The 25660-nt window shown below is 44.3% G+C and overlaps 1 protein-coding gene across 3 annotated transcripts; it reads right to left on the reverse strand.

Annotated features, from left to right (window-relative positions):
• Nucleotides 1-2494: 2494 nt before the first annotated feature.
• On the reverse strand, nt 2495-24932 carry TEF (TEF transcription factor, PAR bZIP family member). Of its 3 annotated transcripts, none has more exons than XM_036401512.2 (5): nt 24658-24932; nt 14093-14419; nt 12394-12614; nt 11548-11759; nt 2495-9640 (listed from the first exon to the last, which is right to left on the reverse strand). In XM_036401512.2, the coding sequence occupies exons 1-5, from the start codon at nt 24758-24760 to the stop codon at nt 9619-9621; spliced, it is 885 nt and encodes a 294-aa protein (XP_036257405.1). In that variant the 5' UTR covers nt 24761-24932; the 3' UTR covers nt 2495-9618. The 3 variants fall into 3 exon arrangements, with proteins under 3 accessions (XP_036257405.1, XP_036257403.1, XP_054370976.1); XM_036401510.2 differs by lacking the exon at nt 24658-24932 and adding an exon at nt 19978-20223; XM_054515001.1 differs by having other exon boundaries at nt 2495-11759; nt 24658-24931.
• Between the last annotated feature and the right edge of the window lie 728 nt (nt 24933-25660).

The following is a 25660-nucleotide window of genomic DNA, read 5'->3' on the forward strand; positions in this document are numbered from 1 at the left end:
CTGAGGCTGCTCCTTACCCTGCGGAGCCCCAGCCGAGCGGTGCCGGCCCGGCTGAGCCGGGCCCTGGGGCGGGCGGGGCCCGGGCGGGGCGGTGCGCGCGGCGGCAGCGCCACCTCGCGGCCCTGCGAGAGGGCGCGGCCCGGCCCGGCCGCCATTTGCGGCGCCGCGGGGGCCGTGAGGGGACGGCGGGCGCTCCCTGCCCGCGCCCCCAGACCGTGTCACACCATGGGTCTGCCCTGCAGTACGACTGCCGTCTTAGGACTTGATGAAGCCAGCCTTTCCTTCAGAATGAAGATTTGGAACGGCAGCTTATCCCTGGCTGCAAGCAGCGTGCAGGAGCAGGACACCGGAGCAACCATGGCTTGATGGACTGAGGCAGTATGCGAATTTAGGAGATGAGATTACGTCTTCTCAAATGATGTATTTTACATTTTACACCCTATAAAGTTTTAGGAAAAAATTAGCAATCATCAGGACAAAATGAATGCACCAGCAGACCACGAAGGCTGAAGCAGCAGCTGCCTAGGACCTCCCCCGCCCTTCTCCAGCAGAGGTGGGTTGAGCAGCACCGCGGCCCCGGGCGCAGCCATAGCACCGAGCCCGGGGCAGGGCGGCCCCACCGCCCCCTCACTGCCACCGAGGAACACGCACATGGATCTGGCTCACAGCCTTGCTGCTCCAGCCTTCAGCCGGGGGTGGGGGTGGGTGATGAGCCTGCTCCTGCAAGCTGGAAGCATGTTTCGGGAATAAAGCATACAAGAGCCAGTTTTGATCGTAAAAATTGTGATCAGGCACAGAGAGGTAAGGTACATGAATTCATCTCTTGCAACATCTGGAATACTGCCAGCAACTTTCCACTACACCTCCCAAGCCAGCCTCTTTTACCTCCTCTCCTTTACTTGTGGGAGGAAGGCTAGTCCCATAATCGCTCTTTTGCAATTATTTTCCAGGGACACTCCACCCACTTAAGCACATCATAGCTGTACCATCAGCTTCTGGCTTTACTCTCTTATTGTCAGTTTGTTCTCCATTTCCTCAGAAGCCTAGGACACATTTTCTCAATGGCCATGTCCAGCCAACCACCACAGCCAAGAAGAGCAAGCAAAAGCCCCAAAGCACTTGGCAGCTGCAGCTCTTGCACATTTCTCAACCACAGCATTCCACTGCTGCTTCAGAGTGCTACAGACCCAACTGGAGACAGATCTTTTCTGATCTTCTGGTGTAGCCAGCAGGAGCAAAAATGAGTACCAATGTATCTAAAGTCCCAAGATCAGCAGATCTTCCCAAAACACAACAGGAAAAAGGCTGAGTAAGCAGTTGTCATATTTCAGATCACTAATAGCTGCAACATTTCCCAAAGGGAACTAGTAATATAATGTGCAGAGTTAGTACATTTATAAACTTACTCCCCACCCACCCAAGAGAACATTCAAGCTCCCTGAAAAGAAGGCAGTGTAACAAACATCGGTGCTGCTGCCAGCTGATATCCCAACAGGGAAAAAATGCCAAATATCCTCCACTCTGTTAAGGCCATGTAACACCAGAAGGATACATCCAGCACAGCCTTGCATCCACTCAGTTTCTAGGGCAAATCCTTGCCTTGGCCATGTCAAGTCCTTGGCCTTTGGTATGTAGTATAGGTCAGGCCCCTCTAAAGAGGAAAGGTTTCTGCTTTCATAAACAAATTGCCTGGGTCACTAATCCTGCCATGGCTCTGGAAGACAGCCAAAGAAAAACAACTCACTGACAGTTTGTTTGTTCCTTGCTACCACCCTCCATCACCAATCATCCAAGATACCTTTTATAAAAGTGAAGATCCAACAAAGATCCTTCCTGCAGTTTATCTAGAGATTATACTGAAGCACCAGTGATCTTGTCTACCTTGAAAGCACGTGTGAGACGCAGTGAATATATAGAAAACGTAAGTTTCTTACCAGGTTGATCTTCAATTACCAGCTTTTGGAAAACAAAAACAAAGAAACCCAACCACCAATGAAAAAAACAACAAACCAACCAACCAAGGTTTAGTTAAAAAAAATGCATAGAAATGTACAGAGAAAGCTGTCCTCATGGAAAAAAAACTTACTTATTCAGAACCTTACTTCTTCCCATGAAAAAAAAGTAAAATTCTGATTACTCTGTGGATGTTCTCAGCCCCAGTGTAACAAAGCATGGTCCAAGTTGTCTGCAGCTGACTTGTTCTCAGATTTTTTCTCCCTACCTGAGAGTTCAACCAAGAGTCATTGCAGGACAAACACAAAACCTTGCAATGCTTTTGAAATCAGTTAATCCAGAAAATAAAAGCAGGGAATTGTATACCTGTTACCAAGCACATTTAACACATGGGAAATGCACAGCAAGAACCTGCTTCCAAAAGGTGATCAGCTGCTTTAGTGTCTACCAACTTCACTGCAAACTGCAGGTGTAATGCTGGCAGTGGAGTTGTACACCACACAGTATGCTGTCTAGAGAACAAAATTACTGGATCTCAGCATAGTGGAATATACATTTTATTTCTTAAAAAGGAAGGGTACTAACAGAATTTAATACAGTCAAAATTTTACATTTTAAACAAAAGCTTTTCTTTTTCTTAAAAACCAGTTACGAGCAGAGAGGTGAGAGGATTTAAACTACTCACAAAATCCAAGCCGAAGACTTTGAGAATCTGTGGTTTATACATTTAAAAAAGTGTAATAAATGGAAATATAAAATAATACCAACTCTGTAATAGTGAAATGCCCTTTCCTCATTAGATTGCTGTTTAAGCACCTTTATTTTCACCCATCAGCTGCCAGGAGTGTTTAGGTTTATGTACAAAATAAGCAGTTTGGGACAGAAGATTCATATATAAATTAAAACCATTTATGGTAATACAGTTTTACCCAGCTGCTTTACAAGCTTTATTATCACTTTCACTTCTATAGAATTTTTCAGTCAGGATGATCTCTAATGCTCTTGATGGACTGCTTCAAAAAGCAGCTACATATACAGGAATTATATAGACAACCTCAAGGAGTAGACATCCAAGAGATTAAACAACTTAACACACAGTAAAACTAAGATCAGATTTGTATCTTATATAAATACTGTGCAGATTTATCATCCATCCCACTGAATGAATGGGACAGATCAGTGTCACATCTGAAGACAAAAAAATACTTTTATCCAAGAGGCAACAGAATTTCAGGCCAAATATAGCAGATAGGAGTTCCCTCAAATTATTCAGTTAAAAACTGTATGTGTCTGAAAAAGCTTAACAAGAACAGAGTTTTCAGAATAACTTGCACATTTGCTTAGCTGTTTCATAGCTATTTTACAGCCTAGAGACACTGAGAGAGGAGGAAAGAAAATAGAAGAAAATAAAAAGAGATGCCGTTGTCTCTGCCCACTACAAAAGATGTGGCTTTGTCATTTATGGAACACTGCAGACACAGCTGTTACCAGAGAAGAGACTGCTCCAGTACAGCATTAAAGACAAAGTTACATGATGGCTGGAGAAAGTGTCATCACAGACTAATTTCTTTACATGAAGGCTGATGGATTAATCTCACCTCCTCCTCAAAACCCAAGCGTTCAGATTTCCTAGCAGACTACTTATGATTCTTACTCCACTGTTTTCTATTTTTTTTTTCTTTTTAACACAAGATAGAAAAGGTCATGAAATCTGATGAAAGGTCCAGCTGTGCAGCATCCAGTGAACATGTACTCAGCAAAAGCACAAGTCATTAATCCCTTTCTCTCTCTCTCCACACCACAACAGGAAACCTGTGTCATCTATGTACATAATGGAACTAATAAAGATGTAGACTATCTAAGTCACAAATGAGCTTCAGTAACAGTCACTCACTGTTGCACTGCAACTTGCTGCAGTCTGGCTGAAGGGTGGAGACAGATCTGTTTGAGCCAAAAGAGAGAATAGTTAAAAAAACACACCCAACAAAAACCACCCAGCTTTAGTTTTCCTCAGTCACTGAAGTTTACAAATAATTTAATATTGCTACTTTCCAAATGCTACTCACAAACAAATCAACTGTCCAGCTAACAGGATGGGAAGAGTAGAATTATGAATGTAATCAGTGACTACTGTTAAAGAAAGACTGGAAGAGAATCCGTTCCCTCAAAATCTTAGTTTCTCTGCTTAAGTAGCTCATTATTATTTTTAAAACATTTTTTGTTGATAGAAAGCATCACAACTAGACTAGAATTCCACAACATCAATCTTTGTTTTGATTTCTGTAGTTCTCTAGGAAAGAAATAATCCCAAATCAAGCTACATGAAGCATTAACAATATTCAGATATTACAATGGAAGCACTTATTTATTACTTCATAGAACAGATTAGTTTTAAAAGTGTATTTACATGTTCTAAGTTATACAAAATACAGTATTCCAATAATTATGTTAATCACCATATTTCAGACAACTTCACATAAAAGTGCGGAGGATGCATCCATCCCTGATCGTGGCCAGTAGCGAGCAGTCACCGCAGTGGGACAGGTGAGAGCTGCTATTGTGCCCCCTGGAGAGAACAAATCCCACCATCCTTCTCACTGAAACAGAGCTGCAGATCTAGGAAAACATTCAGGCAGGTACACGAGCAAGGTTTGTTGAGACCCACAGACCAAAATCACATGCCTTAATTTACTAGACATATGTGAAGTACATTTTAAAGTTTTTTACAGATGTTGTACAGCAAAGGGCTTCTGCTCATGCCTTAGTTAGGAAAATGAAGTAACAAGGGTTTTGGCTATATAACAGGCACCCAGATTACACTTAATATAAGCCCTATAACTACAACTGGACAGTGTGTTAAGGACAAAATTCTGCAGCTGACTGCCTGGGCAGAGCTTCACATTCAATAACAGATCCTGTGAAGTCCACATGGTTCTCTACAGATATAGGGCTCTTCCCATGCAGAAATGACAGCAGAATTGAGGCCTTAAAAGATTGGGGCCTCAGATAGTAGTTTCCTCACGAGACAGCACTGACCAGGTCACATTGGCAGGTCAAGTCCCAGCGCAACAGCACACTTAGTTGAAGCAACAGCTATTTTTTCATGCCTTTCTGCAGTAACTCTTCTCCCTATCTGTATATTCCTTTCACTTCTTTCTGGACTGTGGAAGTAGGACCAAGACAAGGAGATTGCCAAGACCTAAATAATTACTTATCTTCAGTATGATGCTAAACTGAGGGGATTCAAATTGGCCTAAAATTGTAAACAGTGAGGAGTCAGTTTTAGCAATTTCACTCAGGTCAGACTCTTGCATTACTCTCCTCTTCCTCTTTCATTCTTTGCTCTCCTTGCCAAGTATCTATGTCTATCTATGTATGTACCTACTCAAAGGATTCCTTTTTCCCTGTAGGTGTCTGAATTTCAAGAAGTTTGCATTCCAAAAGTGACTCGTGAGGGATAGCAGACTATCAAATTAACAAATTACATCTGTATGCCAATTTGCATTATGATGAGTTAAATCACTGTAATTTCTCAATTAGCATTGTGTTAGCATCTCCACAGATATTTAGTTAAGCTTATTCTTTCTACCATTCTCCCAATCTTCAGCTGTGAGTTTATCTATCTTCACCATGTTACAGTGGCAGATATACAGACCAGAGTAATTATCTGAACATCTAGAAAGCCAGTCTGAGTCTTGTAGTGCTGCAAAGGCACAATGCTAGCACTAACAAATGATTTTGCTCTTTATGGATTTAGGTGTAAGTTGCCAAAAATATGAGATTTATGCACTAAGATAAATTTGCATTTCTCATCTTGTGCTTAGCAGCTAAAACTAAGAGGGTGAACAAAAGCCTATCTGGATTTTACAAATGTCTGAGATACCTTCCTCTCACTAAAAATGAAAGCACCTGATCACAAGGAACAAAGCCCTTTTAAGCTCAGGTGGCTTACAACACTGAAGCAGCAATATTCTCCTCTGTGCAGGTCCATTATTTTTTGCTATCTACAAAAAAAAATATAATTTCTGCATAAGTGGTTTTATTACAGCATTCCCAAAGCTGCTGGGCTTCCACTGCACCTCCCAACTTGAAATTGATTTGGTACAATTAGTAGCAGGCCTGCAGATAATGCTGAAAGTGATTTCTAGTTAGAACACCTTGGGCACTCAAACAGCACAGCAAGGAAATGGAGAATTGTCAGAAAAGACATAAGATGTTACTGCAAAAAGACGCTTAGCAAAAAACCAAACAACTCGAAAACATTTCTCCTCCAACACAAGTTTATAATACACTACTTTTTCACTCTGTCCATGGAGGACCAAAAAAAAGCAGAGTTCAGATTATCTGAATATCAAAACTATCAGGACCAGTTTACCAACACTACACCTGCAATCTGAGATGTATCCACCTGATCCCAGCACAGAATGCTTCAGAGGAAAGCAAAGACACCCGTGACTCCAGCACTTGCTAAAACTTTACAATAACCACAAAAGAGTAAAGACTTTTTCCTGTGGGAGTTAATGAGATCTTTTTCACCAGCTTAAGTGGGAGCAGATCTTGGCAACAGGTGAAAGACTAAGCTTTTTGGAATTTTTAGACACAAACCCACTATACGTAGATTAGATCATCATGTATGAAAGCAATACTGTATTAAAAATTGCACATTATTTATTCATAGCTGCTGTCTTCTGTAGAGTAAAACAACACTCGTTGTCCACAAATTTCATCCACAGTTTATATATTTTCAAAGTTAGTACTATGAAATGGCCATGTGGCGTCAATCTTCTTCCTAATGAAAGTACAGTTGTCATGAACTGCTCTCTTTCCTGGCAATCCCTGCAGTGATGCTGAAAGGTGCATATGCCCTTTATTCTCTCCCCTTGGAGATGGTCCCTTTGTGGAATGGGGTACGTTGGCATCAGGCAAACTTATGGCCTCTACAGAGTGTTCCAAGGCTAGAGAACTTCAAACCCTAACAGTGTCAGTTCAGCATCTTTTAATATTCAAATTGAGCCAAAAGAATATTTCTCTTCTTATGATCACTAAGAAAACATACCCAAGTTATCACTTACAGATAGGATTGTCATCCTAGTCAAAGAAACAAAATGATAGAGTGAATCATTCCGAGAGGAGCAGGGAGCTCTGGAGCAATAAACTTAACTCCCTGAGACTGTAAAAAACTGAGAAAGGAGTTCAGCATTGCACAGTATTTTCTGTGTGGCTATATCTGCACTCCTTTAAATAGTTACTACCCTCTCATCTATCTTTAAAGATACTGCTTCTTAATAACAACAACACCAAGTTCTCCAGCTACAAAAGTTGAGCTTCCCTCACCCTAAAGTGCGATTTTCCAGTTTTGCAACCCGTAGACACATAAATCACAGATTGTGCAAATCTGCACTGTTCTACAGGGAAGCACAAATGTTTGCTAACAGTCTTCTCTGAAAGAAAGATCTAATGAACATTCACTGTTAGTTTCCACTGTGTAAGCTTTTAGGATAACAGAAATAAAACAATAGAATTGCACATACTAATCTCATTGACTGAATGTTTTGCTGTTAAAATGTCATGACATACTGCAAAACCAAATCCTGTATACAATATGTAAGTATTTAAAAGATATTCCTAAGCACAGTAGGGTCCAAATGAAGCAACTTCTTTGCCCAGCTATTTAGCTTTTGGCTTTGTGATTTAAACAGGAAGCATGACATTTAAGAACATGCCAGGGCTAACTGAAAATTTAGAAAGTATAAATGAAAAAAGTTGCTACATTTACATGCTGTCATGGTTGTTTGTTTTCTTGCTGGTTTGTTTTTCTTAATCCATGCTTTGGGCCTTTATCACCAAAATAAAGCAAAACCCAGTACAAACCAAAAATATCAGTCCAAATCAGCAGTACTCAATACAGGTAGAGACATATGCTGCCATATCAGCAACATGGAACTAAGATATTCATCTATCTGATAAAAATATCCCAAGATTATCTCAGAGCTTTATAATAATACACTCATAGGTATACTTTGGTAACCAGCAAAAAATTAAAAACACTTTCTTTACTTCAGTACATCGTCCATTAAAAATGATAGGTCAAAAACTACATTTAATATATAAGCTCTGTACAAAGGTTATGCTGTCAAACACAGGTTATGAATCCTCGCTTTTGATTTTTTTTTTTTTAATTAAGCTTACAATATTAGCTGCTGCTTCTCACATTTTTCTCTTTGTATTTCTGCTCTGAAATTAGGGGTAGAATCTCTTGGGTAAACATAAACTCAAAATAATTGTTCAATATGATAGCACTGAGCTATGCTGGTAACTAGTCATGCCTCATAATTTTGGCACTTGTGCTTCAGAAAGCTTTCAAGGTTGGTTTGTTTTTTTTTTTTTTTTGAGGTGTATGCTATTCAATAATCTCCAGGCATGAACACACTCCTGTCTTACAAGCTCCATTTTGGCTACAAGCATGGCCCTGTACTCCTTTCCTAGAAAGTAACTACTCTTGCTCTTCCCACACAGATTTAGCTCTCAAGCTCCCTTAATATAAGAGCAGATTCTTGTTATGCTAATGAAATTCTTACAGCGGAACTTCCACCTACTTCCTCCATCTTCTAAACACAATAAACATCACCACAATCCATCCAAGCTTTCATCTACCCTCCCACACGAGCACAAGGGTCCTCACTCTTAAGCTGCCCATTGTAACTGTGGGATATCATTGGCTGTTTCACCTTCAGCACCACAGTTGTCCTGCAGTCAAGAGACAGAAAATGGTAATATGGCAACTAATAGTCATTGTTTTCCTGGAGCTAATACTCATTTGGAAGTTTCAGACTGCCAAAAGACTTGGAGATCAGCAGCTCAGAATAGCACCTTTTCTATGACTGCTAAGTTGTTAGCAGAAGAATAGATCCTTTTTCAGCAAGATACCATAAAAGAAAGTGAGCGTCATAAATGAACTAAAGGAAAAGGCAGGTTACAGCAGTGTAGCTGTGGAGCAGGAAAGCCACCGACGTGGGTTATTATTACGTGGGTCATTTGATAGAGGTTTATTACTCCCTGTATGGCACACTGTGGTGCTTTCTGGATATTTTCAGTACATCTGCTGTAATCTTCTGCACTGAAGTCTCACACATTATGGGCTGCTGTCTTCCCGGTGTCTTTAGTTCTGCACTGACAGTACTCCACAATACGCTACACTGTACCAGAAGTGAGCTGCAGTATTAAATAAAATTCATTATACTGCAGGGAAAAGAGTCTTAAAATATAGCAGTTCTTTATATATACAGACACTTTCATTTAAAACTCCCTCTCTTCTTCCACTTGAGTGCCAAAACGAAGAGTCACTATTCACACAGGCTGTCAACAGACTTTGAGACATGAACTTTGAGTGTCTTGACAAAACCCCAGTAGGTAAGCTTATTGTAGTTCATAGTTACAGTGAGAAAGACAGATAAGAAAGCCATATACAGAATTAAGGAGACTTTGCACTTTTCATCATGCCCAGCCCTGGGTAGTCAGATGGGGTACTTGCAGGCAAGGAGGCAGGCAGGGTCATCATCAGTTGTTTGTGTTGGGACACCTCACAGATTTCACTGCTCACTCTGAAGACTGGCGATTCATGTGTGCTTTTTAGTTTCTTTGTTTTTAAAAGTCTTTAAAGTTGCATCACTCGGAATCAGATAAGTCACTTTAAACAAAGCAAAGTGTTTAGTGTGACAATTTATTTATAACATACTTCCCACCATCACCACCACAAACCACCCTGTGAAAGAAAAAACCCCTGCTGAAAGGGTGACAATTTTTAGTATGTTTGAAGGAAATTAGACCAACACTGCATCAAGAGCCACTCTAGTCAAATTAAGAGCATAACAGCGGGGGGTGGGGGGGGGAATAGTTCAAAGCATACATTAGGTGTTGTGGATTAGCCTGCTTCTCCACTTCCTTAAGAATTCAACACAAAATTGCTCTAAACTCATAATTTCCACATTATGTTTAAAAGACAAGCTAGTCTTTAGCATAGAAAATAAGCCCTAATGCTTTTGTATTTTCAGATTTCAATAGAGGAACTGCAACTACCCGCAACATCACCATCCCACATTTACTCCTTAATATAAATATTATGCCAGGAAGTATAGCCTAAGAGTTCTGACATGGCCACTCTCTTAAGACAGCTTCTCTTGTTAAGAGGACTTCTAGACATATACTTCTGGTGAAGCTTCTACTTCTTGCAGTTGTAGGTCGTGTAGAAGGTCTCAACATCACACACAGCGTATTTTTTTCTTTTAACACCATATATTATTGAAGCAGTACTTGGTGCTGAGAATGGATTACTTCCCAGAGGGCAAGTCTTGTGTGCTAATTTTCTATCAGGAAACATGCTGGAGATAGAACCAGCAAGCGTGGAGAGACCAGATATACTGCTACACAGGAGACAGTGAGGTAAACTGTTCACGTTTATAGTGGGTGTAGCTTATCCCATAGTGTGTTCACGAGGCAAAGGACCAAAACTCTTTCTCAATCTCTTGCACAACAGGTAAGGTGCAGTAAAATAACAGTGGCTTGTCTACTTCTTTAAAAAAGCCCCTTCTTTCAAAGCATAAGGTGCTGGCCATTTTTAACAGCTGGGACTCAAGGTTCAGCCTAATGAGCCAGACCTCTTTTTCTAAATCTCCCTTACTTCTCAGTTAAGTGCAACATGCTGCTTTATCAGCAGTTCAAGAAGAAAGACCCCCTAAGGAAAAAAAGGAGGGGTGGTGGTAGAAATACAGTCTAGAACCCACATCAAATTATTTTGTCCACATATGTAAAGCGAGTGATTCACTATTCTCTCTCCTTGGTTTCTGCAAGTTATCCAGGATTAGAACCTATCAAGACATTTAGACAGTATTGTAATCTAAACTGCACTGACTCCATTCTGCATAACATTCATAGATTCACCTTGCAATACTTCTGTTTTTACAAGAGATTGAATGTTTTCCTGTCTTCCTGTCCTAAAGGTTCTCCTATTCCTCCTCAGCAGGAACAGAGTTCTATACAACAGATACTTTCTAGTGCCTCTGAATGGGAGAGGAAACAATTTCATGATGCTGCCCAGCAACATCTACTTATATTCTAAAATTATGTTTTACACTTTTACTGGGAGGGGGAGGTGGAATGGAGAGGAGAAAAGAGCAAGAGTTTGAAAATTAAACATAAAAAAAAAAGAAAGAGAGAGGAGAGTCTCCTAGGCTCTTTCTCCACTTAAAAATGAAGGTTAGAACAGATAGCAAAAGCTCTCTCCAGTCTGGAGGGATCCACATTGATTCCTCCAGACAGGTGAATCTGTTCACTTGTATGACATCAGAAAATGTTCTATCAGTGTTGAAAACAAGGTTCTAAATATGGACGCTAAGATTATGGACAACAGAATGATCAGGAAAGGGCCTGAACGAGTTGTGCCAACAGAAACAGGGTTTGTGTTTTGTTGGTTTCTTTCTAGTGTAGATGCAAAATGGCAAAGCCTCCATAAACTTTATTTCTGGGAGTCTCTACAGAAGGCAGAGAAGTCTAAGAGGCTAAAACAAAGAGCCCTAACAAGGAAAAGGGTGTGCTTACAAGGGTCCGTATCTGGTCTCGTATTTAGAAACAATGTTCTTGCATCGTCCCACTTCCTTGCGCAGCTCTGCCACCTCCGTCCTCAGGGCTGTGTTTTCTTTCTCAAGAAAGGCCGCCCGAATTGTGATCTGATTCTCCTTTAACCGCCGGGCATCACGGGAACGCTTTGCTGCCACATTGTTCTTCTTTCGCCTTGTCCAGTATTTTTCATCCTGTATTAAAAAAAAGATGCCAAACTGACAAGTGTTTTGGAGACACCTCTTTATTGTATAACGATATTCACACTGACTGCTCTATTGAGGAATCTCCTCCATAGGTTTGCAGGGCTCGGACATCAAAATGGAAACACACAGTACTGTGAGATTTCATCTTTACACAAGTCTTCTTTTAGCATTAACCAAGTGGTTTGCTAGAACTAAAGAGATTTAGAGACTTGGGTATTAAGAAGCTGTCCAACTGAAATGCTTCCTTTACTTAGTTTCAATTCAGGAGTGAACTTTTACATAAAACCACCTGTTCTATTGTGTCTAATCTGTCCAGACTAGACACAATACTGGGCAAATATAGACAACGGCCTTCAAAAGTGCAGGTGATGAGGATTTGACTTGATAGCTCTTCTAATTTCTGTGTATAGCATGATCAGTTGCTCCTTGCCAGTAATTAGCTCATGATACCAAAACCTGAAAACCAGCAAGCACAGCAGCTGGCTTGCCAATTCTATTCTTGGCAGTGCTTCTGACCAATCATGTAGGTAAACTGCATTAGCTCTGTATGTCAAAGTGTTTGGACAAAGAGTCAGAAATTTTTGTCAAAGCCTAGAAGAGTTTGCAGCAATAAATCTGTTACCTTTTGCTCATCTGGGACAAAAACCTTCTTGGCTTTTTTAATCATAGGTTGTGGTTTCAGGTCCTCTTCAGTAAACTTGTGTTTACGAGGATTGAAGAGCTCACCGCCAGGCACACTGGACAGCACTAAATCAGCAGGGTCAGGGTTGAAATTCACCTCAACTTCTACGCAGTCAGGATCAATGGGGCTGGGTGTATTTCTCTCATTTTGTGGTGGGGACTCTGGCAACAAGAGGAGAAATTACAATATATTCAGCAGGATGAAGAGAATCAACAAAGAAGCCAACTTTATTGCCCAGTGGTGAGAAATATCTCATTGAATTAGTTGGTGCTTCCCTGAGGTGTGGTGGGTGCTGTACTGCTGCTGGTACAGAGAAAGAGTTCACAGTCCAGTCTGTAATATAACTCTAGAAGCATATGCCAGAATAACAGACATGAGTAGACAGATGCAGGACAGGAGTTAATACTTCCTTGGCAAAAATTACATGCTTTGCACACACAAAAAGCACCTTCAGTGGCAGTAAGAAGGGAGAAACTTGTATCAGCCTGAGTTTTGTGCCATACAAATCCTTACAGAAACAAGCCTGCCCAAAGACCCCAGTCCCTGGGACCTTCAAAGGTCAGACAAGTATATTTCCAAACAACTGACTAAATAAAGGAGACTTTGCTACAAATGCAACAGTATTCTTCTTCTTTTCCACATGGAAATAAAGGTCCCAACAGAGAAGTCTGACACTGGTAGTGTTCATATGAGCTTTATCATATCAATCTATTGTTTACAAAACTTCATATACATGAGTTGCAAAACTGCACGTCACTGCCATGTGCAGTAGTGATCAATAAATAAGTTTTGCATATACTACCTAGAAAAAAAAGCCACACCCTGTAATTTACGGAAGGAATTCCATGTTATCTTTCCCACAGATTCACAAAAGAGGTCCAGAGCAAAATGCTTTCTTTAAAGCTTGCTCAGGAAATAGTACTGTGATGGCTATCATGTTTAAACTCCAAATCTAGGGCAAACTGAGCAGCTGAATTCTTTAATAGAGAAGATCTCCACAGTACAAATGAAGTTTCCTAGTACCATTTAAGCACAGTTTTGTTTGTTTGTTCCTCCATTCCCACTTCAAAGCACCAGAGAACATCAAACTGCATCATTAAAACACCTTTTCCAAGTGTCTGTTTTCACATTTCCCAGGCTACCACAATAACGATTGCTTCATTGTTTTTCTATTTAACATTGTTATTTGAGGTACATTAAGTTCACCTAAGTTCACCCAAGCAGACCAAGGTAGTAAAAATGACTTATGACAAGCTATCAAATCTGTTGTAAAATTACCTGAGAAAGTAAGAAGCGGGACAAGTTGAGAAAATATATATTAGCAATACCAAGAAAGCAAATACTTTATGCTGCTATTTCAGCTCTTATAATTTCAAAAGCAAAACAGACTGCATACTGATAGACAGACTGCACATTGATAGACACTCATTCTTTATAGGATGGAAAGAGAGAAAGAAAAGGAGAGGCAGCATCTTCATGAATTGACACATGAACTACGGCTCTACATTGAGCATGTTTAACTGTTTAACCTGCCACAGCAAACACTGACAGGTTAGCATATCTCCTCTTTGATCTACAGAGACACCTTTTAATATGAGAACAACAGAAATCCCTCAGAGCCCCATATTATTCCATGTACCTGTGCTGGAGGCTGCTTCAGATTGCTGGTAAACTGCAGTGGAAGAGGATGATGCAGGAGAACCAGTGGAAGCACTGGCAGATTCCTTCCCTTCCAGCTCAGCCACAGGCAAGAGTGGATTCTGGTTCAAATCCAGGTGAGTAGGGCTGGAAGGAATTCCATTCTCCAGCAGGAACTCATCCAGATCCATGTACTCCAGGTGGAAAGACTCGCCATCATAAGGAATAGTTTTGTCCCAAATGGGTGGCATGAGGGAAGCTGAGACTGCCATAGTGCTGGCAGCTGCTGCCTCATCTTCTTCAAGCTTTATTTTCTCCTTCTCTTTATCTGAAAAATACAAGTAGGTCACTGTGCAAGCTGAAACACAGGAGAGACTCAAGGTTTAAGAGTCGAACAAAATCCCCATGAAAGGAAATTCAGCTCATGGCTCTGCCTCATGACATGATCTGGAAAACCAGATGTTGAAAAGGAACATTTCTGTATGGAAGGCTCTAACCCCCTGTGATGGCTGGGCCCCAGGCAGCTGAGCAGCTCTGCAGAGCAGCATCTTTGCTGACAACTTACCAAGGTGCATGGAGCTTATTAACCAGTCACTGCAACACAGCCTGGGTTTCACATACCTATCTCAGAAGACAACAAAAGCGAGTGTCCCTAAGCAGGATTACATGGGAAACCATTAAGAAAATTCTGAGGAGGCAGAGTAGCTTATTCTATGCACAAAGAAGGAAGGTGCAGAACAATAATTTAAATACAAATGGGAGAGGAACATGGGTTTTCAGATTACATTTGAAAATCAGTCAAAAGGTCCATAGGACACCAGAGACCTGGATGCTTATTGTTCAGCATTTTAGAAGCATTTCTCTCTGAAATGACTCAGCATGTCCACAGAAAGCAATAGCTCCAAGTGCTGCTCACTATAGATAGCTCAGAGTACCTACATACAATTTTCACTCTTTGGGGAGATGTCTAATAAGGCACACTCCCACATCACACCCCCAAGTCACAAGAGACTGATGAGTTTTTCTCCATTTACTGTGCTACAGTGCACATATTACAGAAAAATGGCTGTTTCTATGTTCCCCATAGCTACTGAATCTTAACAATTGTCTGGGACAGAATCCAAGCAGAAAACTCAAGTTATGGAATAATTACATAATTTAAGAGATAAAAATAAGCTGGCAGAAAAAAAATTAAAAATCCAAGTCATTTTCCTGATCCAGTTCTCCATGCAGCCATGCAGTTCTATCAGCAGTGAAGGAGGCATTCCAGAAACAGTGCTAGTACTGCCAGCACTGAGCCAGCACTGCTGTCAAAAGGAAGGAACAGTCACCAGTTGTACCCTCATCACCTGCAAACTGGGCATTACCATGGAAGCCAACAAATACTCTGTTCGATAGAACAAGGACTGCAAGGACATACACTGGACCAAGTTTAGATCTCCAGTATTAAGAGAGATTAGCCCAATAAAATGCACCAATCTTTGGCATTAGGGTTTTCTAGACTGGCTACAACATGCAAAAGGAGCATTTTTCTTTATCGGGGGTGGAAGTGGGGGTGAAACTCAGCTCTAAATCAGAAAAGCCTATTTATATAAAACCTATTCTGATAAAAGTGGCATTCCTTCCGCTGTTGCTTTAGCTGGTGTGGATCTGTGGCTGAAAGAGCTTTTTATGGCTTAAAGAACAGTGCTGCCATACAAAGTAAATTATCTACCAGTATTCTGAATATTTTATACAAAAGAAGATACTGATTTTAAACCAAGGAGCTGAGAAAGTATTCACCAGCCACCAGCTTGGGATCAAGAGCAAGTACCTAAAGGATACATTGAATTCAGACCAGTGGCTCCTGGACCTAAGCTTTGGTAATATCACCTTGTAGCTTTTGGCCTTCTCCTTGCCACTTCACACTACTCCCTTCAAATCACCATCTTCCAGCTCTTGTTCCTGCTATAAACTCCTTTTCATGGGGAGTTTTGCAGCTTTCCTACCCTTTGCTTGGACAAAGCAAACATGCAGATTAACAGTAATGGTGTAAATAACCAGAATGCTTCTAAACAGCTCCTACTTGAAGTCAGTAAAGAAACAGCACCTACTCCATATATCAGGAGGATTTCCCTTACTACTGGAGCACACCCCACCAAATTGGAACCAACATTTCACCTGTGAATAGAGATTGTGTACTCCCCAACACAAGCAAACCTAGATTTGCACTGGACATTGTGGATGATATCCTAGTAAAGGTAGCACCAAAACAAATCCAAGCAACACTAATTAATTATTTGTAAATAACTATTTTTAATTAGCATGATTAAAAAACTTGTGCCATGTCAAGTCAAAATGTCAACTAAAAGGAAAAAAATTTCTTAACTCTGGAAAACAACAGTACACCATTATAAGTTAAGCCAGTTTTAATAGTGCTTTTGTTTTGCAACATCTAATAGGACACCTCCAAGAGAGGAAAAAAATATTAACTGATTGTTAGACTGGATATAAGGCATAAAAATATTTTTCAGAAGGCAGAAGCTAAAAAGACTACACTACTTGGATATGTGGCTCTTGTCAGATCTTTTAATGCCTTTTGGACGTGCATGATCACCCTGCTGTCCTGCAGTAACCTGGAAAAACTGTGGTTCCTCCAATTTCCTCTTGTGATTGTCCCTGGCTCACACCACATTAGATCCTTCCTCCACGAGAGAAAAGCATCTGAAATTTTTTGTCCTTTTGCTACAAGCTGACAACTCAGCAAGCACTGGGCCCCCAGTGCTGTCTTTGTTTAGCTATGCTGTCTCTCTCTCCTCCCTCACTTCTAACAGTATCTGAAATAAAACAGCAGAAATTAACACACATTGGGAGCTCATCTGTTTCAAAGATGATACATAACATGGTAAAACCTTTGTATGATCATTTTTGCATTGATGTTTTCCCACGGGTTTCTTTCTACTAATTTAACCTTTATTTCTGCCACACAACATCCTGCTTGGGTGCACAACATCTAATGAAACACTAATTAACTTCTTACATCTTGAGGGGGAAGTTTCTGTCTACCTCAGCACAGGGACCTGAAAGATTAATTCTCTTAAGATATTTATAGTGTAAACAGGTATTACCTGACAGCAGGGCTGCAGTATCCTAAGAGGCTCCATTTGCAGTGATTCAAGGTCACCCTGATAAATCTGGACTGTACTTCTGCTGATGATGGCTCATGTCTGATTTAGCCCCCTCATTCTGCTACTGTGACCTATTAACTGGGCTCTACATTTGCTGTCAACAGTGAGGACACCAGTTTATGCTCAGTGACTTAAGTGGACCGTTTCAGTTACTGAACTGTTGGAAATACTGCTGTTTTAACCATAAGTAGCAGCATGAAAAGAGCTTTAATCCCTGTCCTGGCTTTTCCTCAAAACCAAAAAACCAACTAAACCAATAACCAACCAAAAGATTTTGGCCACCATGCTGTCACGAGCTAGCCCAGCCACAAAAGAACAAATACTTATTTGACAAACTTCCTCTTGTTCACCAAAAAAATATTGTGAAATTATACTGAAACCACTACACACATATATATCTCTGTATGTATGGGCTGATTGCTCCATAAATCTTTAGTCCCACTTATGAGGATGGAACAAGGCAGGTTGCAGGGCTCCCTATCCCTAATGCCCATTACTGTGATGTTTGCTGAGGCATTTCTCCTGCCACAGCAGCATGCAACTGGTGATTAAGGCATCCTTTGGAGAGTATGCAGCAGCTCCTTACTAATGGAAGAGACCTACACTTCTGCTCCAGAATAATAATTGCCTTCCTTTAACCCATGGGACTTTTCCTTTTTTTATAGAAATAGAATTATTTTTATTTATTTAATCCCTCCAACTCCCAGCAAGGCTGGTGAGCTGTACCTAGTCTATGGCAGGGTGTTCAAGGGGATGGCATTCTGCTGGAACTGGCTGACCTCCCTCCTCTGCTGCTCAGGAGGATTAGAAAGCTGCTTGCTTTGAGTGGGTAGTCAAATTACCCACAGCAGTTGGAAAACCTACAGGTAGCTTGCAGAGACTACAAATGGACAGACACTGCAGCTAGCTGATACAATTCCTTACAGAGTAAGACAGAAAACTGTGTTTTTGTCAATAGGTATTCCAGACAAGCACAGACAAAAGCACAGGGTCTTTTCTCAGAAAGTTTGCTGAAAGTGCACCACTGGATTAAGTGAATGAGTAATTTTTTAACATTTTGAGTGTATCACAATTAAAAGAACAGAAAATAATCAAGGACCCTCTGAAGTCAATTGAGTCACAGGTCTATTGACAAACCTTTTGTAAACTAGGAGTAACTACCTGCTGACAATGAAGGCATTCTTTCTTTTGTCTTGAATATGCAAACAAGTATCAGAGACCAAAATAAACACAGAGCAACAAGTTCCACAAAGTGTGAAGTGAAACAGAACAAAGTGAACTAAGGAAATCTATGGAGAAATTTTAAGAACAAGAACAACCTGAACTTTATCACACCATGAATGGAGAGGGATAATCAAGATGAAATGGACTCACTAGCAAGCTTTAGGTGAGCACCTTCACGAGCTGGAATGGGGTCATCTAGTAATCAATCTAGCATCAAATGTTTCTAATTTTAGAAAAATGCACTACCTCACAATCATATTAATTTCAGATTTTTACATCTCCATAGGCCACATCACATGATTCTGAACACAAAAATCAGCCCCAAGACAAAGTCACTAAATCCCTATCAGCAACCATACTGAAATTGCTACTGCTGGCACCAATGTCTTTAAAAAGGACTGGGTGCAGAAATATCTTAAGAAATCCCATTATTTTGCAGATTCAAGATTCTGTGTGCTGCAGCATCCTGCACCATAGCAACATAACTAAAACCTTTATCACAAGCTGACTTTTTTTTTAGCTGAAAGGAGAAAAAGATAGTCTCCAGAATCACAAAATGGATTTACAGGGTATTGTGCAATATTAGACATGCAAGGTAGATAGGATCCTCACTGGCAACAATCTTGACAACCTTGCTTATGCCGTGGTTTACCCTGGATGTTGTCTACTGTACCAAAAAATTATTTTTAACCTCAAAATTCACAGGTGTAAGGACTTCTTTTATTATACGCTAGAACAGCAGTGCAGATAATCGTGAGCCTTCCTCGAAATAAAACTGATACTCAGAAAGGCAAAAATACTGCCAGATGAGAAGGGAAAAAAAAAAAAAGAAAAGAAAGCCAAGAAAAAAGAAAGTGTGCCATGAGCACCGAAGACTACAAGCACTAGCACTGTTATTGACACAGCTGCTGTCCACATCAGCAGTGGCAGAGAGGCAGCTCCAGCCCATGCAGGATTGCATGTGCAGGCAGTCACTCATACCCTTATGGATTATCACCGAACCTAATCTGAGAGGATCCGCTGTTTACTCGTGTATCGGGCAACTTCCCAGCAATTAAGGTCAAGCAAGCCTGGAAACCTTCTCACTGCTGCTCCCAGCTACGCGTCTACAGGCGGGGGAGGCTGCAGAGAGCCGAGGGACTAAAATCAGCGTGGCGCGTCTCGGCTCCTGCCCACCCCTCACTCCCGCAGCGTTCGGTTCTGCCCAGCGCAGGCACCTACACGCTCCGGAGAGGGCGATCCCCGGAGGCGGGGAGCGATCCCGTGCTGCCGGCTCTTGGCTCGGCCGGCCAGGGGGCGGAGGGAGGGAGGGACGGGGCGGAGGGAGAGGGCCGGGGCGTGCGGCCTCTCCCGCGGGTGCTCCCCCCGCGGCCAGTCCCGCCGTGACCCGGCGGGTCCCGCCCTCCGAGCCACGGGGCGGGAAGGGGGCGGTGGGGGCGGATAACTGGGGGGCGCCGCGCGCTCCCGCTGCCCCCGCGCGCGCCCCCGCGCTCACCCAGGCGCGCCTCCCGCGGCGGGTTCTCCATCAGCTTCTTCAGCACCAGCGGGAACGCGCCCGCCAGGCCCCGCCGCTCCTGCTGCGCGGCGGCCCCCGCGCTCCCTCCGGCCGCAGTGGGCTCTGGTCCTCCCGCCGCCGCCGCCGCCTCCTGGTGCGCGGCGCGGCCGGGCATACTCCCCGCGGGCGGGCGGGCTGTCAGCGGTCACCGGCGGCGCGGGGCTGCGGCGGCTCCCCGGGACCCGGCGGCAGCAGCGGCGAGCGCGGAGCGAACGGCGCAGGCGCAGCCAGCTGACGCCCGGCGCGTGCTTCAGTATTCATGAGCTCCGGGGCCCCGCCCCGGCCCGGCCTCTCCGCGCTCCGGGATTGGTCCGTGCCCCCCGAGGGGGTGTGGCCCCGAGCGGACAGGCCCCGCCTTCCCCGCCCTGCCCTCCCCGCGGCCGGCGCGGGCACGCGCCCCCCGCCCGCCAGGGCACGTGCAGGGGCGGGGCCTCAACGGAGCTCATTAGCATTCGGAGCCCCGCCCCCTCCCGCTCCTCCCGCGGGCGCTGCGTCACCGTCAGGAGGGCGGAGGAGGCGGGGGGAGGCTGCGCGCCCCCTGCGCCTCCGCGCGCCCGGCGGTGCCTGAGGGGGCCGCGGCCGAGCGGGCGTCCGTGAGAGCCGTCCCGGCAGCGCGACGGCTGCGAACCCCCTCCCCGCCCTGTCCCGGTGCCAGCGCTCCAGCCCGCCCTTGCGTATCCTCCTTTAGGGTCCTAAAATCACCTTCCGCGCGTGCCCTGGATTTAATCTCCCTCCGTCCCACACGATGCCCGCAGCGGCGTGCCCTACATAACATGGGCAGGGAGAGGGACTTCACTGCAGTATTGGCATGGGCGGGCTGCTGGGGGAAGGGTGGAGAGGCCGCCTTTCCAAATTGTCACGATCACAAGAAATTCTTGTGATTCTCCAAGCGGCTCCCTTGCTTTAGCAGCAAGGATGCCGTGCTAGGATTTAAGCTGCTGAACACAAGAAGGGAGCAAATATTGCCAATTTCGTTCCCGAGAGCTCAGGTGGATACTGAGGAGCCTCTCCCACAAATGAATAAATTCGCAGAAATGTCATGCTGCAGCCACAGGCTTCTGCTGTCAGCAGCGGCTGCTCTTCCCTCGGCAGGATGGGCTGCAGCGAAGCTACGGGAAAGGGAGGGATCGGCCCTTCTGCATCCAACACAGCCGCGAGAGCAGAGGCATTCCTATCCGTGCCAGCAGAAATAAAAGACATCTTCGTCTCAGGTAGGCACTTGGGCATCTGCTTGGTTGAACTTCCCTGCCACAAACCTCAGACATTTAATTTAATTGGCAAGGCACGATTTTACCTGACCCTTACTAATAAACCCTGATGGTCTTTGTGACCAAAAAAAAAAAAACAAAACCAAAATCAGGTCTAAACTCTTCTGCACATGCCCCAGGAAAAGGAATGGAATGTGAAGTCACACAGGGTAGGTGTTTTTCTCCAATGTCTTACTGCAATGAGGACCAGAGGCCATCTCCACCCAACCTGGGCAGATGTGGAGCTGCCCTACCCAGCAGCTACTTCTCTTGCGTGGGCTGGGAGGCCCAATCTGCTCCCTCCTTCACAGGGAACGGGCGGGACTCCCGATGCAACTCCTGCACACACGCTGCCCAACGGGAAGCCTGGAAAAGGCCACCCTGTTAGTATAGGCTGCAACGGCGCAGGTTAATGCATCATTTATCAAGGCTGATAAATCCAGTTGCAAGAAGCAGGCAGAGCAGGTCATGCTCCGCTGCCCAGTGTGCTCCATGGACTCCCTCCGCCTTGCCAAGCTCAGCTGGCAGGAAGAAAAGGCACATGTGTGAAAGGGAGATGCCACTTCACAGAGGGTAATGAGACACAGATGTCAGACCACACACGACAGAGGCAGCACATGCAGCTTGGCAAGGGGCAGCAAGCCCACAGTGGTGCTTTTGTCTAGGAAACAGCTACTGATAGGTGATAGAGAACACAACCGAGTGAGGTCACAAAGGAGCAGCTTTTAGGCAAGTAGACGCAGCCAAAGTGGGGCAGGCTGCAGGCTTCCCATTCAGTTGTGGCTCTCATGGTCACTTTGTTCCATTGTTGTCAATGCTGGTGGCCCCCAAGGATGATGCTGTGCCTCAGTAGTGTACAACACTCCTTCAAGGAACAGGGTCTATGCACATCACCCCTGCAGAGCTCAATGGCAGCTGCTTTGCTGGGTAACGTCTGTATGAAGGGAGGTTATTAAAACCACTCAGCAGCTTTTACTCCAGGGCTTTTCCCTTTAGATTGACCATGTTCTTCCTCCAGCACATTTCCACCCGTGCTCCACTGTATGAAGTTTTGTTCTGCACCCCTGTGAGTTGTGACTTTCCTTGGAAAGGGTCTAGACTACACAGCATTAGCTACTCTTCCCAAAGGCAGGAAGGAGGGAGGGAGTTCCTGAGGAACATTCCTGTGGGTTGCTTCTCACATCACCCTGCTCCAGCATTAGCACTACCCTGCCAGCTAGGAGGCAGGCTGCCCTGAGAGCTTTTCCTCACTGCTTCTGGGGATTAGGTGTTCAAAGCAATTGCCAACAGAAAGCAGGCACTGTACCACAAGCTTTACCTTCTTGGTTAAGAGGGGATCTGTCTGGGATTTTTACATTTGCTTTCACTCTGCAGCTGAGAAGGAAGAGTGGAGGACAATGAGATGTGAGGAGACGAATGCAACAGCCTTGCCTGTTGCTGCTGGGAGTCTTGTCAGGGCCAGATGATACAGAACAGCCTAGTTCTGGGGTGCAGCAGGGAGGGAGGCAAGTGATAAGCAGCTCTCTGCTGGGCACAGGGTGTGAGGGAGAGATGTACAGTGAGCCCAACTGGGAGGTTTGAATAGCAGAATAGAGAATTTCAGAGAGGGGCCTGAGAACTAACAAATCCAGATGAGTGCTGTCCAAGTACGGAGACCCAGAAGGAGAGAACTGAGCTCTGTGGGAAGAGGGCCATGATGGGAATGCTGGTCTGGAGAGGGAGGCAGCATAATAAAGACAGTTCTGAGGACTGTGGGAAGTGATGCGGAAAGGCAGGGTGGTCCTGGAGCTGAGGAAGAAAGCTGCCACAAAACAGCACTCTCAGCTGCCAAATAAGTCACATTCAGTTAAGACTAAATTATTCTCTCTTCAAATCATTGATCTTTCCTCTACCCCCTACTCTAAACAGATAGGTTTTGCCAGCACTCCTCCCTTGGATTAATTGAATCCACTTGGCTGTGGAGAGAAGAGATCCCAGAAAAGCAGCCAAACTCAACTTAGCCACAGCAAAGCTCTGCACCACATGAGCTGCCCTTGGCTGTTACTGCCTCCTCCCAGACAGTTCCACTTTCTACCTGGGTACTGTCAGCTGGGAAAACATGCCCTGGTCCACACAAACAGTGGCACTTCATACGTGTGGTATGTAAACACACCTCTTAGTGGGCAGTCTCAGCAAAGAAGAGAGAGAGAGCTCACAGGAGGCAACAGCAGAGCAATGTGACAAAATGAGCCCCTTAGGGGTGGGGCAGTTCCCCTTGCCCTATTTCCCTTTTCTACAGGGAGCTGTGCCTGTGCCATAGGGCTCACAGTATTACAGTAGGTGTAGGCAGGTACCTTTCCTTACATGAATGCTTTACTGTCACAGGAGCAGCCTTTTCTCCCATTGACCCTGGAGCGAGAGCACGGTCCCTCTCCACACTGTGTCTGGCTTTTCTGCTCCTGGGTTCTGCTGCCCCTCAACACTGCAGAGCTGCCTGGATGTCCTGGTAGCAACTTCCTAGAGAAGAGCAAGCTCTGTGCATGTTTGTTTCTGTGAGCTCAACTCTCTCATGCCCAGACATAGGCTTGTTGTGCTGAGGTGTTCCCATACACCTCCCCAGCACTGTGCAGCAAACATTAAAACACAGCAACCAAAAAGTGGCTTGTCAAGGGTCTGTAGCATCCTATCCAAAATCAGAGAGTACTCAGACTGTGATGGGTGCTTGGAGCAGACCCAGCATTAGCAAAGCCATAAGTGCAGCATGAGCAAAGTGTTCAGCATAGTGAAAGCCCAAACTAAATAACCTCCTGGGTTCTTCTCATTTGTTTTCTAGGATGCTGCACAGAGAGTAAGAAAGCCTAGGAGTACAGAAGTGCTCCTGCAAAGAAAATGCAGCATTTGCTATGTTCTCTATCCCAGCTTTTCACTGATAAACAATTAAACAAAGTTTGCACAGTCAGCCTGCCCCATGCAGGCTGGGCTCTCTGGACAGTCTGAGTCTGGGAAAAGGCAATGTCTGGAGACTTAGTGGTTATTAACCATAGGACAACAACGAATGGCAATCCTGGAAGTTGCTTCTATATGAGCATGAACATTAGTGCCCAAGCCTTTTCTGTGCATGAATCTTTGAGGGTTTCCAAGAAGTAGCTGAGCACAGAGATTAAAAGGATCAGGAGCTCAGCATGATTTTATAATCCATCCATTGCTGCCGTTTTTCCTTCTAGCTGCACAACACGCACAGTGCCAGGACTCCCTGTCTGACTTGGACACTTTGAGGAAACACACCCTGGCAGGGCTTGCAGCAAACAACATCTGCCCCTTTCTCACCTTGCAACTGAAGGAGGGGATGGAGAAATCAAAACAGAACCCCCAGTACATATTTCCTCAATCCTACCTGTCATCTTGTTGGTCCAGGGCAAGGAATACTCCAGTAGGGACTTCAGGACTTCCGGAAAGTCCAGGGCAGTGGGGCCCCCAGGGGTGTTGCAGCTTGACATGTCCTGTCCTGGGACTGTGCCAGCAGAGCTAAGGGAGGGCCAGGTGCCTGGCCACCAACCTCACACCCCACTATCCTGGGCGTTGCGAGATGGGCTCGGAGGCACCCGGAGCGGGTGTGCCGAACTGCTCTGGCTCAGAAAAAACAAGGAGAATGGGAAGCAGCCTGGCAGAGATGCAGCTTGCCTGGCTGTCTTCACCTCCCCCTCTCCCACTCTGAAGTGGCCAATTGTGGAAATAGCTTGCAGCCTTGCAGGGCTGGGCTGGGCGCCTGGCCAGCGTGGTTTTACAGGGCCTCTCCCAGCCAATCCGGCAGCAAAGAACTGGGCCAGTTATCTAACTTTGCAAAGGCAGCACCCTTTTCCTTCCCAAGGTGTTATAACAAATACATGTGTCTGAAGGGGAAAAAAAGCAAGTGTGTGCTGTTAGGGGTACATGTTGGCTGCAAACACAACAGGAGAGGGATCCTCTGGCACGTTCTTGGGAGGCTCTGAGGAGCTCCAAGCTGTGCAGGCTGTTACAGGGAGATACACATGCTGTCTGCATCTGCCTGCTAACTTTTTAGCTGAGATAAACATAGTGAGATTATTTGTATGTGATGCAACAATTACTGCGTGTCCCTCCTAAGTTGATAATAGCACAAGGTTTCTTTCTTATAAAGTGTGCATCATCCCCAAAATATAGGATTTTTCTTCTGAAGTGCCACAGAATTTTATCAGGAAACAAACAGCCTCCTCTTAGAGCACTGCTATACAGGAAGAGAGTTCATGAACCCTGCAAATACCCTGGTAACAGCTGGTTAAGTAAGATCTTGAGCACACAAAGCCCCTCTTCTCCTGTCAGTGAAATTTTTAGCGTGGAGAAAAGGACTGGAGACAGGAGGATAAAGGTCTGATCCTCTT

Source organism: Molothrus ater, chromosome 5, assembly GCF_012460135.2.
Source record: "Molothrus ater isolate BHLD 08-10-18 breed brown headed cowbird chromosome 5, BPBGC_Mater_1.1, whole genome shotgun sequence".
NCBI classification, from domain to species: Eukaryota; Metazoa; Chordata; class Aves; order Passeriformes; family Icteridae; genus Molothrus; species Molothrus ater.